At 35.9% G+C, this 15484-nt stretch overlaps 1 protein-coding gene across 1 annotated transcript; it reads right to left on the bottom strand.

The window, feature by feature from the left end:
• Window positions 1–396: 396 nt before the first annotated feature.
• LOC110721216 (pentatricopeptide repeat-containing protein At2g17670-like) lies at window positions 397–15262 on the bottom strand. The gene is made up of 2 exons (XM_021900369.1): window positions 13592–15262; window positions 397–1157 (listed from the first exon to the last, which is right to left on the bottom strand). The coding sequence occupies exon 1, from the start codon at window positions 14987–14989 to the stop codon at window positions 13595–13597; it is 1395 nt and encodes a 464-aa protein (XP_021756061.1). The 5' UTR covers window positions 14990–15262; the 3' UTR covers window positions 397–1157; window positions 13592–13594.
• Between the last annotated feature and the right edge of the window lie 222 nt (window positions 15263–15484).

Here is a 15484-nt window from a genome sequence, read left to right as displayed (position 1 = left end):
AACAGAAAGCAAGGGACTGGCAAGTGTGGGCGCTTAACCAACTTATCCCACCTTGCATGTCATCGGGGTTACATATAAATGTTCTTCCACATGTAAGTTATCCTACATGAAAAGGGTAAGATAAAACTGAAAAATAGAAGCTATAACTGTCTTTAGGTCCAAAGAAAGAGTAGCACAGGAATGTTCAAAGTTTAACCTTGCGTTTATCTCATAATCAGGTCACTTGACTTTTAAAATCAAATCTTGTTGATTTTGACCACTAGTTTCTTAAAACATATATAAAGCATAGTATGACAATACCATACCTAGAATTAGCTCCGCCTTATTCTAGTTAAGATAATGATTTTTTGAAGGTACCAAAAAGAATAAAAGAAACAAGCACATAATACTCATACATCACTGAAATTCTTTTTATATCAACAATGGTCATAATAGCCATTTCTTAATCAGGAAACTTCAATTCAAAGACATCCAAACGCATTATTACAATCTAACGATCAGTAAGATGGTTTCAAGTGATAATTTATTTTTAGCTAAAGGTTAAACATCCAAAAATCCCAAATTGCAAATCAATCAATCAATGTCTTAATCCCATAAGTGGAGTCGGCTACATGAACCAAAAATGATAGACCCAAATTGCAAAGGAATTCCCAAAAATATAAAAAGCACAACTTCAGATTTAAAATGAATCAGAAGAAGAGAAGATAGTACAAGCATACTTGTAATAACGAACATCCAGTAATTAGCAGCTGATTTATTCTGTTTCTGTCCACTTCATTACCCCAAATGAGCCTAAATTCCCTTGTCAGAATCGGTTTGATAGAGGCTTGATTTACTGCAGATTCAGCAAATTTGAGCAGGCATGCAAAGAGTGTAGCTCTCAAGATCATAGCCCTTTTAGTGTGGGAAGTGCCCTCAAAGTATTATACAGTACAAATTCATAACCAGGCAGGCCTCAAAGTACATGTAAGTAGCAGGCAATCGAACCTTCCATGGAAATATCTTTGAGTTACTGGTTAGTCCATTCATACGAATCAACTATACTTATAAACCATTAGATCTAACCACAGCTACAACTTGCACAGACAGAGCAGCCATTTAGCAGAGCTTCAAAAAAATCGCCATCTTCAGACCACCTTATACTCAAAGATCCTAACCTAAATGCAAACATATGTGTCAATTTAATTACTACGGAGCTAATGCAAACTTCCATTTTAAGATCAACAGGTTTAATATATATATATATATATATATATATATATATATATATATATATATATATATATATATATATATATATATAATCACTTATATATGTGATAATGGAATTGTATCAGTGCAAAACATGAATCAGCTTCTTATAAGTTCAATAATAAGCAATGAAATAGTTGAGAACATAGCTTACTAATTCAAGATCTCAAGTACATCTTTAAACTAGTTAGCGTAGCCGATTCCATACATATCAAAGACATAGCCAATGATTCCATACACATCAAAGGCATAGCCAATGGAAAGATAAGTGGACTGGTCATAGACACAGGAATTTTGGAGACAAGGAAGCATTCTTGAATTTCTTCAATTATTAACATCACCAAGTAGTCCATTCCATTACATAGACCAAATCCATTTCTGAGAAAGTAGAGTTTGACGACCTAATATTTTACAGATAACTATAGCTGGTACCTGATACAGATACCTATATCCAACATTTAATAGACATTGATTGCAATTCAAGTAATGTTTTACACTTTCCTTTTAATTCATTGTTTATTGTACTTGTTTACAAGTTTTAATTGAATGCAATTAACATATTAGGTGTATTCTGATTAGGGATTGTGGGTTTAAATAAATTTGGGGGTTTTGATTTCTATTGTTCAAGGGTTTAATTGAGTCCTAGATTTCTATTATTTTGACTTTGAGATCCAATTCAATTACATTATAATTACTAATTAGCCATTTTAATTGGTAGGATGTCTAATTGGCCATTGTAATTGGTTAGATATCTAAATTTTGTTGTTTTGATTTCTAGGGTTTAGTGTAAGTTAAGTAGGGAGGAGAGAGAAGGTAATTAAGGGAATTAATTAAGTGGATAAAGTAAAAAAGTAAGCCCCATTAATGCTTTTTTGGGCGAAAAACGTTAATGGATAGTGCTACCCAAACTTTTCTTAACTTCTGGATAGTTCTCAACAAATAAAAAAAACGTGTAGTTGTTCACAAATGACTCTATCTTTAGGTTAATTCTATACAAAATTTCCTAGATTACATGTAAGAGAATTACGATACACAAAGAGACATGATAAATTCTTCGAGGCTCGTTATAAACATTTCCCTAATAGTTTTTAATCAATTCTCTTTGGAACAATTGTGTTACATGACAAAGCTATTGAGATATAATGAAAATCCAATTAGTTTTGCTTGTTACAAAACAAATTTAGCAAAGTTTTGGAAGGAACATATGTTTGTTTCACACTAAGAAGAATATTGCAGACTTTCACCAAAAGTAAGCAAGAAGATATTAGGGCCGTCTTAACCATCATTACCATCATTGGCCCTGGTCAATTGAACTTGACAATGGAGTTTCAGTTATAAAAAAATAAAATAAAATAAAATTCATCTAGTGCATGCTACGCACTTCTAACAAATTTGAACCTTACAATGAAGATACAAAATCAATAACTAGTATAATTTGTAAAGAAAAATTGCAAACTTGCTAATGTATGATTGTATAAACCTCCAAAAAGAAATGAAAAAAGCCATATATAAAGTTTGTAGGGTATTGAAAAAAATTAAAGCCTTCATATATAAAACCGCTATGGTGTATAAAAGCACTAATGAATTTTGAGATAAGGGAGTGATTATAAATTGGTAAAAAAATGACAAGAATGGATGACATGATTAATTATAAAGAAAAATTGCTCGGAATAAGCCCACCTTAGGAGCATCCGCTAAAAATAATCCCACCATTGAGTTATTTTTAAATAATCTCACCTTTAATGCCAACCTTCTTTAAATTGTTCCAACCGGTTAATGTTATAACAAGTTATCTAACACATGGCGGAATGTGATTGGTTCAAAAAAATTAAAAAAAAAATTATAAAGAAAAAATTAAAAATTAAAAATAAAATACAACTAAATATTTAAAAATCACCCCACCGGCTACCAAGCCACCTTCCCGCCGCCTGACTCCACAGCCGCCCACTCCCACCAGCCCAAACTCCTGCCTGCCCCTCGGCCCGCCATCCCCCCCCCCCCTTGAACAGTCGACATTCTTCCCCTTAAACCACCAATTTGATTCAAAAAAATCTTTCCCCTGTCACCTACGCCACCCTCATTCCCCCTATCGAAACTAAGACATAAACCCTAATCAAACCAATCAACCCTGATTGGCGAGTAGTATCGACGGAGAGAAGTGCGGAAGCGAGGGGATAGAGGTTGTGGTCGGAGAGAGAGAACGCGGCTGCGAAGGTGCTGTAATTTGCAAGCTAAGCAATGGGGTGCTGGTGGGGTATCATTTCTAGTGGTGGCTGGTCGAATGGTGACTGTTGGTGGTGTTGGGTACCATGGCTACCGGCAACCTGGGTGGTGGTGGAGCTGGTGTGGTTTTAATTTTTATATTATTTTTTTTTTAGAAAAAAAGTAAAAATACTTATTTAATGGCTAGTTACTAATAATCATTTCTTAAAATAAAATTAAAATTAAAAATTATTTTTTGACTAATCATGTAAATTTATTTTTTATTTTTTAAAAAAAAAAAATTTACCTACTCAACCGGTTCCAAGTAAAATGGGACCATTAAAAACAATTGAGGGATGAAGGTGGATTTATTTAAAAATAACTCAAAGATGGGATTGGATTATTCTGTGCAATTTTTTTTTTTTTTTTTGTATAATTGAAAACTGTTGAAAATTTAATGAGAAAATAGAAGGTTGAAAATCTCAAAAAGAGAATAATTAATACTCCCTCCGTGTTTTAATAAGTGTTGCAGATTCACTGGCACATAGTTTTAGGCAATTTAATTGACTTAAATAAAATAAGTAAAGTAGTTGGAGTATTAAAAAATTGTAAAAGAAATAAAGTGGGGTTAATAATTTATTGAAAAGTAATGAATGTGAGAGGAAGTATAATATATAAAGTAGTGTTGGGTTTAGGTGGGGACCATGAGAGGAGAGAGAGAAAATATTTAATGGTATCTTTTTGCCAATAAAGGAAGTGTAACACTTATTCAAACACGGCCGGATTTAGTAAGTGTAACACTCATTAAGACACGAAGAGAGTAAGAAGACGTGTGAGTTTAAACCAAAAAAAAAAAAAACAAAAATAGAACTATGATAATCAATCATGTGACAAAATTGGTAAGGTTACTCTAATTTGTGCTTAACCCCTACAACAATTACCATGCATTAGTTTTTTTATACAGTAGATTTATTTACCACATTTGTTTCATATTATATACAACATTTACTAAACATGTTTCTCTCTATTGAACGCTCACATATAAATTTTGCCTAGTAGTTCATGCAAGCTCCTTTATTGCACATAAGTTCCTTTTTGTGTTTTTTCACGGTACTTGAGAGATAGGAAAAGAAAGTAGATGAAATACATTAATAAAAGTGAAAAATACAATTATAGACAAAAGTTAGAGAAAGTGAAAAAAAGTACACGACATGTGCAAAATTTAAGGGTAATTTAGAAAGTACAATGAATAAAGTTAACAAAAATGAGGATATAATAGTCTTTACATAGTATCAAAAATAGAAACAGGAACAACATTTTGGATTTTTAAAATAAGAAAACAGGAACTATATTATGGGATCCGTTTCATTTTAGTTGCTACACTATCCTATTTTGGATATTGTTAATTAGTCTTTACATAGTATCAAAAATAGAAACAGGAACAACATTTTGGATTTTTAAAATAAGAAAACAGGAACTATATTATGGGATCCGTTTCATTTTAGTTGCTACACTATCCTATTTTGGATATTGTTAATTAGTTGCAATGCTTTCCATTATTGGCATACACACACACATTTTAAGCATATCCTTTGACAACAAGCCTTGCTTTGTTTTTCTGGATATTTCCGTCTTAGTCTAGTTTTATTTTATAAACCCATTTTAGTCCAATAATATCATTACCTTCATAATCAACAAGCTCCCATGTCTTGTTTTTACTCAATCATAGCAATTTCTTCATCCATTGCTTTTATCCAAACATCATACGTGGATAATTCTTTATAGCTAAAAGGCTCACTTGCAAATAAAGCAAATGCTTCTATGTCATTTGCTTTAGATAAGTAGCACTCATAATCATCAAAATAAGGCCTCTTTCTAATTCTTCCTCGTTGATTTAAGACTAGAGAAGATGAGGTTCTAGTGGTTGTGTATTTGACACACTATTAGAGGATCTCTGCGCATTGTTTCCTGCATCATTTATTGTTGTTAGAGCTGGGCTACGAGAAGTTATAGCTTCTTCTTGCATAGGAAAATGAATTTTTTTCATCATCTCATTTCCATTTTGCCGATTCTTCAAATATAGCGTCTCCGGAGACTATTAACTACTTCTTAGCTTGTGGGTTTAAGAGACGATAGCATTTTGATTCATCACTATATCCCACAAAAAGATATTTTCTCCCTTTAGGATCAAACTTGTCTTTTCCTTGATCTTTATTCAAGGCATATGACATACATCCAAAAACTTTTAAATGTCTAACAACCGGTTTCTACCCTTACAAGCTTCATAAGGAGTCTTGTTACGAATTGCTTTAGTTAGAGAACGGTTGAGTATGTAAATAAATGTATTTACAGCTTCGGCCCATAATGTTTTAGGAAGAATCTTTTCTTCCATCATGCTTCTTGCCATTTCTACAATTGTGCGATTCTTCCTCTGAGGTGTTCTTGAGACCTTCAATTGAGTTTTTATTCCTTCATTTATACAATGCTCCATATAAGGGTTATACATAAATTCACCCCCTCTACCGGTTCTCAAAGTCTTTATCATATATAAATTGGAGAAATACATTGAAAGCGTTTGACTTTTGATCGATAAAATAAATCCACATCATACGGGTATAATCATCGACAAATAATAGAAAATACCTCTTATTTTGCGGAGATGGATTTCTCATGGGGCCAAATATATCTGCGTGTACTACTTCAAGAGGAGCTTTGGATCTCCATGAAGTTTATGTAAATGGAAGACGGTGCATTTTTCCATATATACATCCTTCACAAACTTGATGTATGGTGTGGTAATCCCATAACCATGTCTTTTGGTTTCAATATTTGTAATCCTTTTTGGTTCAAGTGTCCATATCGTAAGTGCCATGGATAAGATTCATCCATAACATTTGCTTGCAATGCCACCTTATTTTGTGGCATATGAAGTGGGAAAACATTATTATCAGCCATTAATACTTTCGCCAATATAGTAACAGATTTTTTGTCTATAAGAATGCATTCCCCATTGTCGAAATTTGCTGAATATCCTCGTTAAACAAGTTGCCCAACACTTAGGAGATTATGTCAAATTAGGCACACAAAGAACATCAAGTATGTATTTTGTGTCATTTGATTTGCTATTAAGAGCAATGACTCCTCTTCCTTCGACGTTTGCCTTTTTTCCATCACCTAAGGTGACTTGATTTGCTACACCCATATAAAACTTGATGAACATGTCCTTATTTCCTGTCATGTGGTTGTTACAACCACTATCTAGAAACCATAAATTGTCACACTTATTTTGTGCATCCATGCACGTAAGGAATAATTGTTCAACATCAGCCTTTGCGATGAAATTAGCTTCATTTGTATAATTTCCATGTTGATGCCAACAATATGCAAGGAATCAACATTTGAGGGAGGGGCACATTAGTCATAGCTTATTAGTAGTGTCTTGAGGAATAAGTTAGGGTTAGTTATGAGACTTTTTCTATAAATAGGCCTCATTAGGAGGAATAATGATCAGGCTGAAAATATTGTTAAGCTTTGCTTAGTTTTGGAGAGCTGCTCTTCCTCTCGAATGAAGAGTGATTGTATTGTTTGATTACTTTGATCATCAATTCTAATATCTGGTACTTAGCTAATTTTTTCTGCTTAATCATCTTCCTAAATCATCTTCCTAATCGAGCTAATTCCTAGCAAATGGTATGCTGAAATTCAGTTTTCAGCCAAAAAAAAAATGGTGATGGAGGTCGCCGGAGCTCCGATTTGGTCACTTGAGCAATTCTCCGAAAAGATGGATGAATCCACAAAGAGAACTGTTGATAACCTTCAAAGAAATCTGGAGAAAATCTTTGATGATGTATTTTCTACGATTTTCTCTTCCATGAAATTGGAGTTGAAGGAAATGGAAGAAGAGCTTCAGGCTGAAGAGAACCAAGCAGATTTAAAGGATGAGGAGGAAATTCCAGAGAACATCCTCACAAGCGAAGAGCTGCGGTCAGCCACCATTTCCATAGGTGAGGAACTGGAAATTTCCAGATATGACCGGTACTTCTACTCTGTCGTGAGCGGACTCTCAAGTGGCGCAATGGTGGAGGAATCCGGTTCGGAGTTACACAGAGGTACTCAATACTTTAGATCCGCTACCGACGACCTATTTGGTGGTTTTCGCGGTGGCACAGTTGTTGAGATGTCAGAAGGAGGCCTCGAGAGTTCGAATATTTGGTTTAGTGATGCTAAGACAAGTAGATCTGAACAAGTCCCTGAGTGAATTCGCGTATGGTGGCAGCGTTGGTCGAGATGGTTTAGCCGCCGGAACATCCGGTGGCCGGGATGGCAGTGGTCAAAGAGGTGTCGCCGACAATAGAACCCGTAATGGATGTCATTGGCTCGAAAGGAAATCACCCGGAGGAATCTTCGAACGAGGTGGTGCTGATAGCAGCGGCTCAGGTGGTGGCCCAGGCCTTTACACCGGCAAGATTGGTGGTGGTCAAGGAGGAGTCGTCAGCGAAAAACCGAGTGCTGGATGTAATAGTCTCGCAAGAAAATTTCCAGGAGGTATGTTCGAGCGTGGTGGTGCTGGAGTGAGCGGATCCGGTGGTGGCCCGGGTATGTGTGCTGGTGGTTGTGATTTTTTGGGAGGCTTGAAATCGTGGGATTTGCTGCAGAAATTTCCAGAAGATATAGAGTATTGTAGAAGCTATGACTTGGGGAAGAAGACAATTCTAGAGGATGATGCTAGTAAGGGTATTTTGGTAAAAAAGCAAGGTGATGACATGGGTACTCTGCCGGGTCACGTGCAGCTTAAAAAATGAATAGCCAGCAAGCAAATTCAATTAAAAGTGGTGAAGTGATGTCTGAGGCTAGGCCCACTTATTTTAAGCCCTATTATTCAGTTGGGTCTTTCCATTATAGACCCATTTTAGAGCCCCTACATCTCAACCTCCACTATCCTATCCCACTTATTACGACCCAACCCAGGACTATTTTCCTTCCTTTAGGCCCCAAACCAATCTATTATGCCTCCAGCTCTCCCTCCCATCCTACCCATCCTACATCTGACATCATTCCAAGGCAAAATACAGAACTGTTTTTCTTTTTCCTTAGTTCAGAAGGAAGAACACAACCTTACTGATGAGGCGCCTTACAGCAAGCTACGCAAGGGTGGCGGAGGACATCATCATTGCTGCAACTGCCAGGAATCCAGTTCCGACTACTACTATCCACCTTGACGACAAGGTGAATGTTTGGATGGCGGGAAATGCAAGGAATCAATATTTGAAGGAGGGGCACATTAGTCATAGCTTATTAGTAGTGTCTTGAGGAATAAGTTAGAGTTAGTTATGAGACTTTTTCTATAAATAGTCCTCATTAGGAGGAATAATGATCAGGCTGAAAATATTGTTAAGCTTTGCTTAGATTTGGAGAGTTGCTCTTCCTCTCGAATGAAGAGTGATTGTATTGTTTGATTACTCTGATCATCAATACTAATACTAATATCTCGTACTTAGCTAATTTTTCTGCTTAATCATCTTCCTAATCTCTCTCATCTGAGCTAATTCCTAGCACAATCCTTTTGAGAATGACTCAAATTACGACATTTCTTACATCTAAAATAACATTTAGATGATTAATGGTTAGACTTACCACAACTACGACAAGAATTATTTGACCTTTGATGATAATTTTGATATTGTCCACGACCTCTTCTTTTACTTTGTCCTTGTCCACGGCATTACCATGACCTCTAGGTCCTCTGCCATATTGGTGTCCTCTTTGGTTTCCTCCTCTTTTCTCTAACTATCCTAGATATTGTTTGTTTGATATGTTACGTTGAGATTGAAATGCTTGATTTACAAGTTGATCGGTATTTGCATTTCTTTTCAATTTTTGCTCATGTGATTCCAAAGATCCCATTAACTCATGCATTGTAAGAGTTGACAAGTCCTTAGACTCTTCCATTATAAATGTGGCAGAATTATATTTTTCAGTCATACTTCTCAATCCCTTTCGAACAACACTTTTTTCTTCTAATGTATCACTTAGAAATAACTATCCCGTGACCAGTGAAAAATAAACTTGGATATTTTCTATCTTTTGCACTTCAAACCTCTCCACAGATTTTGTAATCTGAGTGCAACAACTTTTTCATTTCCTAGAAATCCTTGTTTTAATGTATCCCAAGCTTCTTTAGATTTTTTCAATCCATATAAGTGGGGAAATATAGTTTTACTACGGCTGCATGAATATATCGCAATGCAAGTGCGTCTTTTTTCTTATTTTCCTTGTGTAGTTTTTGTTGTCCTTCATTAGGATATTCTGGAAGGTCTTCATAGCCTCCTTGCACAAGCTCCCATAAATCTTGGGATGTAAAGAATGTTTGCATTTGACTTCTCCAATAGTCATAATGTTCTCCGTCAAAGATAGGAAAAGTTGGTTGGGAATAAGAGAAAAATGGTATTGATGCGCTTGAGCCATGATAAAATTATTTTGGCTCTGATACCAAATTTGTTGGAGACAACGGAAGTATAATGGGTATAAGAATCGAAAATGTAGGAGATATAAATATATGTATATATGAAGTATAAAATAAATTGATAGAGATAATTAAAGATATTATATTTTGTTATTATTCATTCTTAATATTTTTTAAAAGAAAAATTATTACAACTTTTATAGAATGTTACAATCTAAAATAAGAGAGGTGATAAATTGATATTAATGTACGGCTTACAAGAAATAAACTTTTACTAACTTATTTTAAGATTTCCCTTTAATTTCTCTTTTATTGCAAATTAATCTCACAATATCTCCCATACCGAAACCCCCTAAACCTAACCCTTCACCGAACCCACGAAACCCTTCCCCCCTTGCTTTGCTTGTATTCAATTGATGAACAACCACCTGCTTCAAACAAAAAGAAAGAGGTGGTCGGAGAGAGAAAATGGGGCTACGGAGGTGCGTGAGAGAGATGTTAGTTGATTTCCGAAGGCGGGTGAGGGAGGTGTTGTGGCCGTGGCTCAAAGGTTGAATGGTGCCCGGGTTAGTGGGGTATCATTTCCGGTGATGGCTAGGTGTCGCGGTCCAATGGTGTTCGGTTGATTCCCGATTAGTAACCTGAGTATACATTGACCATGGAAGGTTGTGGTAGCTAGGTAGTGGGTACCACAACCTAGAGGTGGAAGTTTGTTTTTTTTTTTCAATGTAAGGGTGGCTAGATGTAATGGTTGTGAATTGGGTAGGAGGGTTGGATGTATTCCGACACTATACGGCAAGGGAGGGAAGCTTCAACACGGAAGTAAGAAGATGGGTTATGTTCTTTTTTTAAAATTCCTTTATTATAAAAAAGTTTTAAAAAAAATTATTAAAAATAAAATAAAATAAAAGACAACACGTGGCACTACTAGAAAACAGCTTAATTCCGACGAAAAAATTCCGTCGGAAGGTGTCGTCGGGGAAGTATTTGTAGGAAAATCGACATTTTCCGTCAGAAACCTTTTTTCGATGAAAATTCCGACGGAATTTAGCGTCGAAAGAGGTTTTTCTGGTCTGGAAAAGTCCGTCGGAAATTTTCGACGGAATCGGATTCTGTCGACGAAAATTCCGTCGGAAATTTATTTAAAAAAACAAAAAAAAAGCCCGCACCACCAACCCCCACCACCAGCTACCACCCCATACCACCAGCCCACCCAACCAGCCCCCACCGCACACCATCACACTCACACCGACACCACCCCACTGCACACCACCACTCGCACCGACACCACCCCATTGCACACCACCACACTCACACCGACACCACCACACTCGCACCGACACCACTCCACTGCACACCACCACACTCACACCGACACCACCCCACTACACACCACCACACTCACACCGACACCACCACACGCACACAATAACCCCAAAACACTAAACTTCGCAAAAAAAAAAAAAAAAAAAAAAAAACCGAAAATTTACCTCAATAATTGAAAATCAACCGAAAAATATGAAAATAAAGACAATAAAATCGAAAAATACCACACAAATAAATCAAAACCACTAGATCTACATATTTAACAAGAATTTCATAAGAATATTAAAAAAAAAACGACAATTAAACAACAAAAATTAAAGGAAACATATAATTATACAATTATCTATAAAATTGATAATTTAACATTACAATTACATAAAAAATTAACTAGTTCTACAATGTAACCTAAATTAAAACTAGATCTAATTCACGATTCTTGCGCGGTGGCTTTGCAATTCATGTTGTTGGGCATTGTCGTTGTTATTGCACGGTTGTTAGGTGGTGTTGTTGGTGGCGTTGTTGGTTGTTGTTTGTGGTGATGGTAGTGATGTTGTTGTTGGTGGTGATAGAAGAAAGAGGACATGAAAATGAAGAGGAGAGAAGAAATAATAGAAGAAATTAAAAAAAAAAAAAAGAAGGAAAGGAGGAGAGAAAGGGCGGACCGATGAGGAGGAATAGGAGGAGAGAGAAAGAGAAGGAAGGAAAAAAGGAGGGAGATGAGGAGGACCAGGAGAGAGAAAGAGAGGAAAAAAAAAAGGGGCGGATGAAAGGGGGGGATTAGGGTAAGAGGTTTAAATTTATTTTTTTTCCTCTTTTTTTTTTAAATTATAATTCCCGACGGAATTTTTTTCCGTCAGAATTGATTTTCGACGGAATATTCCGTCGGAACGTCCCATTATTCCGACAGATTTATTTTCCGTCGTAAATTTCCGACGGAATTTTTTAATTCGTCGGAAATATACGACGGAAAATAAATCCGTCGGAAATATCAATTTTTCTGACGGATTTTCAGGTCCGTCGGAACCGATCCGTCGGTATTTGCCCTGATTCTTGTAGTGTGGCAAAATACCTTCTAAACAAGTTACCAATTTCACTAATTGGTAAAAGACTCATTTTGAAAATATGGGGTATAATGGTGGAATTGTTTTCATAATACGCAAAGGTGGGGTTGTCTAGAGAAGATGAGCCAAAGGTGGGATTATTAATTTCAATTTTTCTTTTATAATATACAATAGGATATATCCACAAACTTAAAACATCAAAATAGTCATCTATGTCGCAATTTTGATTTATTAAGACTATTTAGTCATTCGTTTTGCATTTTTTGATTTATTTAGAACATAAACATGATATTCAAATCAATTTTAATTTTGGATTTTTGTTAACATTGCAAGGTAGTATATAGATTTGGCAGTTTTGTACATCTACCAAAATCTCATGCAATATTGGGCATAAACTAGAAATTGAGTTGTTATCTTGGTTTGGTTTAGCCTTTGAGAGTGAAACAAGCCACTCGAACGCTTGTGTTTTATCATTTAATTCTATAACTTCACTTAATCAGTCTTATTTACCATTTTCAGTCACTAATGTTCATTCATTAAATTGTCCTAGCTAACTCAATTCATTAATAATCATAACACTGCTTCAGTAAGCAACCACTTCTCACACACAGTCACGCTAACTAACTATGAGGATATCTTTCCTAAAGAGGCCTGTTTATATACTCCATTATTTTGGCTTTGTTGTTATCATTTTGAAAAGTAATCTCGTGATGTCAGGAGATAATGTAGCACAAATAAGATCAAATAAACAACCCAAGTTTAATTCACAGAGTGAACTTCAAGTGAAAAGAATGAAGTATTTCTTCTGATCTTACTAAAGACTACTCCATAATATATGTTCCCAAATCCCAGCAGCACAGGCATTATGTATCTTGAATTCTAGACTGTTCAAGATACACAACAGCGCAACAAAATTAGCACAAAACTGGACCCTGACAAGCCAGGAGTAGTAGCAGAATAAAATCAGAGCACAGATCAATTATAAAATTATACATGAACTGGAAGATACAATAATATATGGAGCCCCAGCTGCATTTAATGCCCTATTGAATTATTGACTGAACCTAACTTGCTTTTGAGGTTCTATTCTATATAATGTTTTCCATTTTAACAAGAAAAGCGTTGAACTACTTAACCATCAAAAACAAACACAAAGTCATCCCATCCAGTATCAAGAGGAAATTGAAATAAGACACATACTTCAATTACTTCCAGCCAAATGTATAGGAATATACATGTAAAATAAAAACTGTCAAATGATGAGACTCTATTGGGGAGTAAAACTTACCCTTCAAACAGCCAGCCCTTGTTCCCTAGCTTTCTTCAACCATTTCAACGTACTTTCCAATGTAGAATAGGCAGCAGCATCAGTCAAACTTTTACTCTCAACAGCATAATCAAAAACCTCATACGCCTCTGCAACTCTGCCTTCTCTACATAATCCTCTCAAACAAGTAGCATAAGAAGAAGTCTCAAGAATCACACCTCCGGCTTTCATAGCGCCAAACAATTCCATCCCTTTATCCAACAACCTTGATTTACACAATCCATTTAGCAATGTATTATAGGTGCACGCATTCGGGCTACACCCTTTACCTTCCATCTCAAGAAGCAATCTCATAGCGCCCATTGCATCTCCTTCTCTACACAAACCATTCATCAACGATGTATAAGTAACCGCATCAGGTGTATAACCCACTTCTTCCATAACTTCCAAATACTTTCTAGCCTCCTTAACTCTTCCAGTTTTTGACAACCCAAAAATAAGTGTATTATACGTCACAATATCAGGTTCAACCCCTTCCTCTTTCATCTTCTTATAAACCTTGACAACTTCATTACCAAGGCTCAAATTACAATACCCTTTCATGATGGTATTATAAACATAACAATCAGGCTTAAAACCATTCTCACTTAGCTCACTCAACAACCGGGTAGCCTCACGAACATTCTTACTATTACACACATTATCAATCAATATAGTATACGTAACCAAATCCGGTTTCAGCCCAAGTGAATGCCGTAACTCATCAATCACCCTATAAACCATACTCATTGACCTATTCTTACACAAATGCTTAACAAGAAAATTATAAGTATAATAATCAGGGGTCACGGAATTCTTACAATGCAGCTCATTGATAAACTTCACAGCATCGTCGTCATACCCGGACCGACAAAGCGTCCGAACAGCAATATCAACGGTAACCGGATCCGGGTGAAACCCATGAGAAGCCATAAAATCAACAGCTTGTGAAACATGAGAAAGAGGGGAATCAACGGTTTTTGAATTACACGACTGAGAAATCAAAATGTGGAAGGAAGAACGATCAGGGGAAAAACAAGGTAGGGTTTTAACCATATGATTGAGTAAAGAGAAAGAATCATGCAAAGGGGCAATTGAAGAATAAGATTGAAGAAGGGAGTTGTGAAATTGAAGATCAATTGGGGTTTTAGGGTTTGAAATTAAGGAATTGATTAAGGTTTTCGCCTCGGAAAGATTAGGGGAACTGATTGGAGAAGATGAATTAGGGTTTAAGGAGGGTTTAAGCCCTTTTGAGGGTAAAATTGATTTGGGTTTATTGGTGTTGCGAGAGAAATAGGAGGGTTTGGAGGGTTGATTTTGAGGTGGATTTTTGAGAAGTTGGGTTGCTGTTGATCGGAGGGTTGCCGGAATTTTACCCATTTTTCTGGGTTTTCTCTGGAAATGGATGGTTTCCTTCCTTTGCTCAAATTTGCTTCGGCATAATAATGGCCTCGACTTTCCTTTTGCTTTGTTTCAATTTTACTCCTTTCCAAGGGACCTCCATTTTCTACCGAGTAACAGTTTGATCTGGTGGTAAGATTTTTATCTCACTTGTAGAAGACTAGAAGTATTTTGATATAGGAATTGTCTTACCCTTCGACTCCACTCCTAAAGTTTATCTTGCTAACCCTATCTCACTAACCCAAGCCAGGCTCTTCTCCTTACTAAAAAAAAAAAAGGGGGAGCCTTATCTTCTCGCATTGTTAAACATGGGATATTTCTGTTTTTTTTTAAAAAAAAAAAAAACTTCCTATAGGAATTAAATTTCGTTAATGAGAGTTATACGACATCTACAATAGACAATTAACGATAATGAAAACAAATTTAACAAAATTAAAAAAGAATTAATCGGTGAAGAGTTTAAAAACCAAAATA

The sequence above is a fragment of the Chenopodium quinoa genome, unplaced genomic scaffold, assembly GCF_001683475.1.
Source record: "Chenopodium quinoa cultivar QQ74 unplaced genomic scaffold, ASM168347v1, whole genome shotgun sequence".
In the NCBI taxonomy this organism is placed as follows: domain Eukaryota; kingdom Viridiplantae; phylum Streptophyta; class Magnoliopsida; order Caryophyllales; family Amaranthaceae; genus Chenopodium; species Chenopodium quinoa.
The sequence above is the reverse complement of the archived record's forward strand: the minus strand, read 5'-3'. Positions and strand labels throughout refer to the sequence as shown.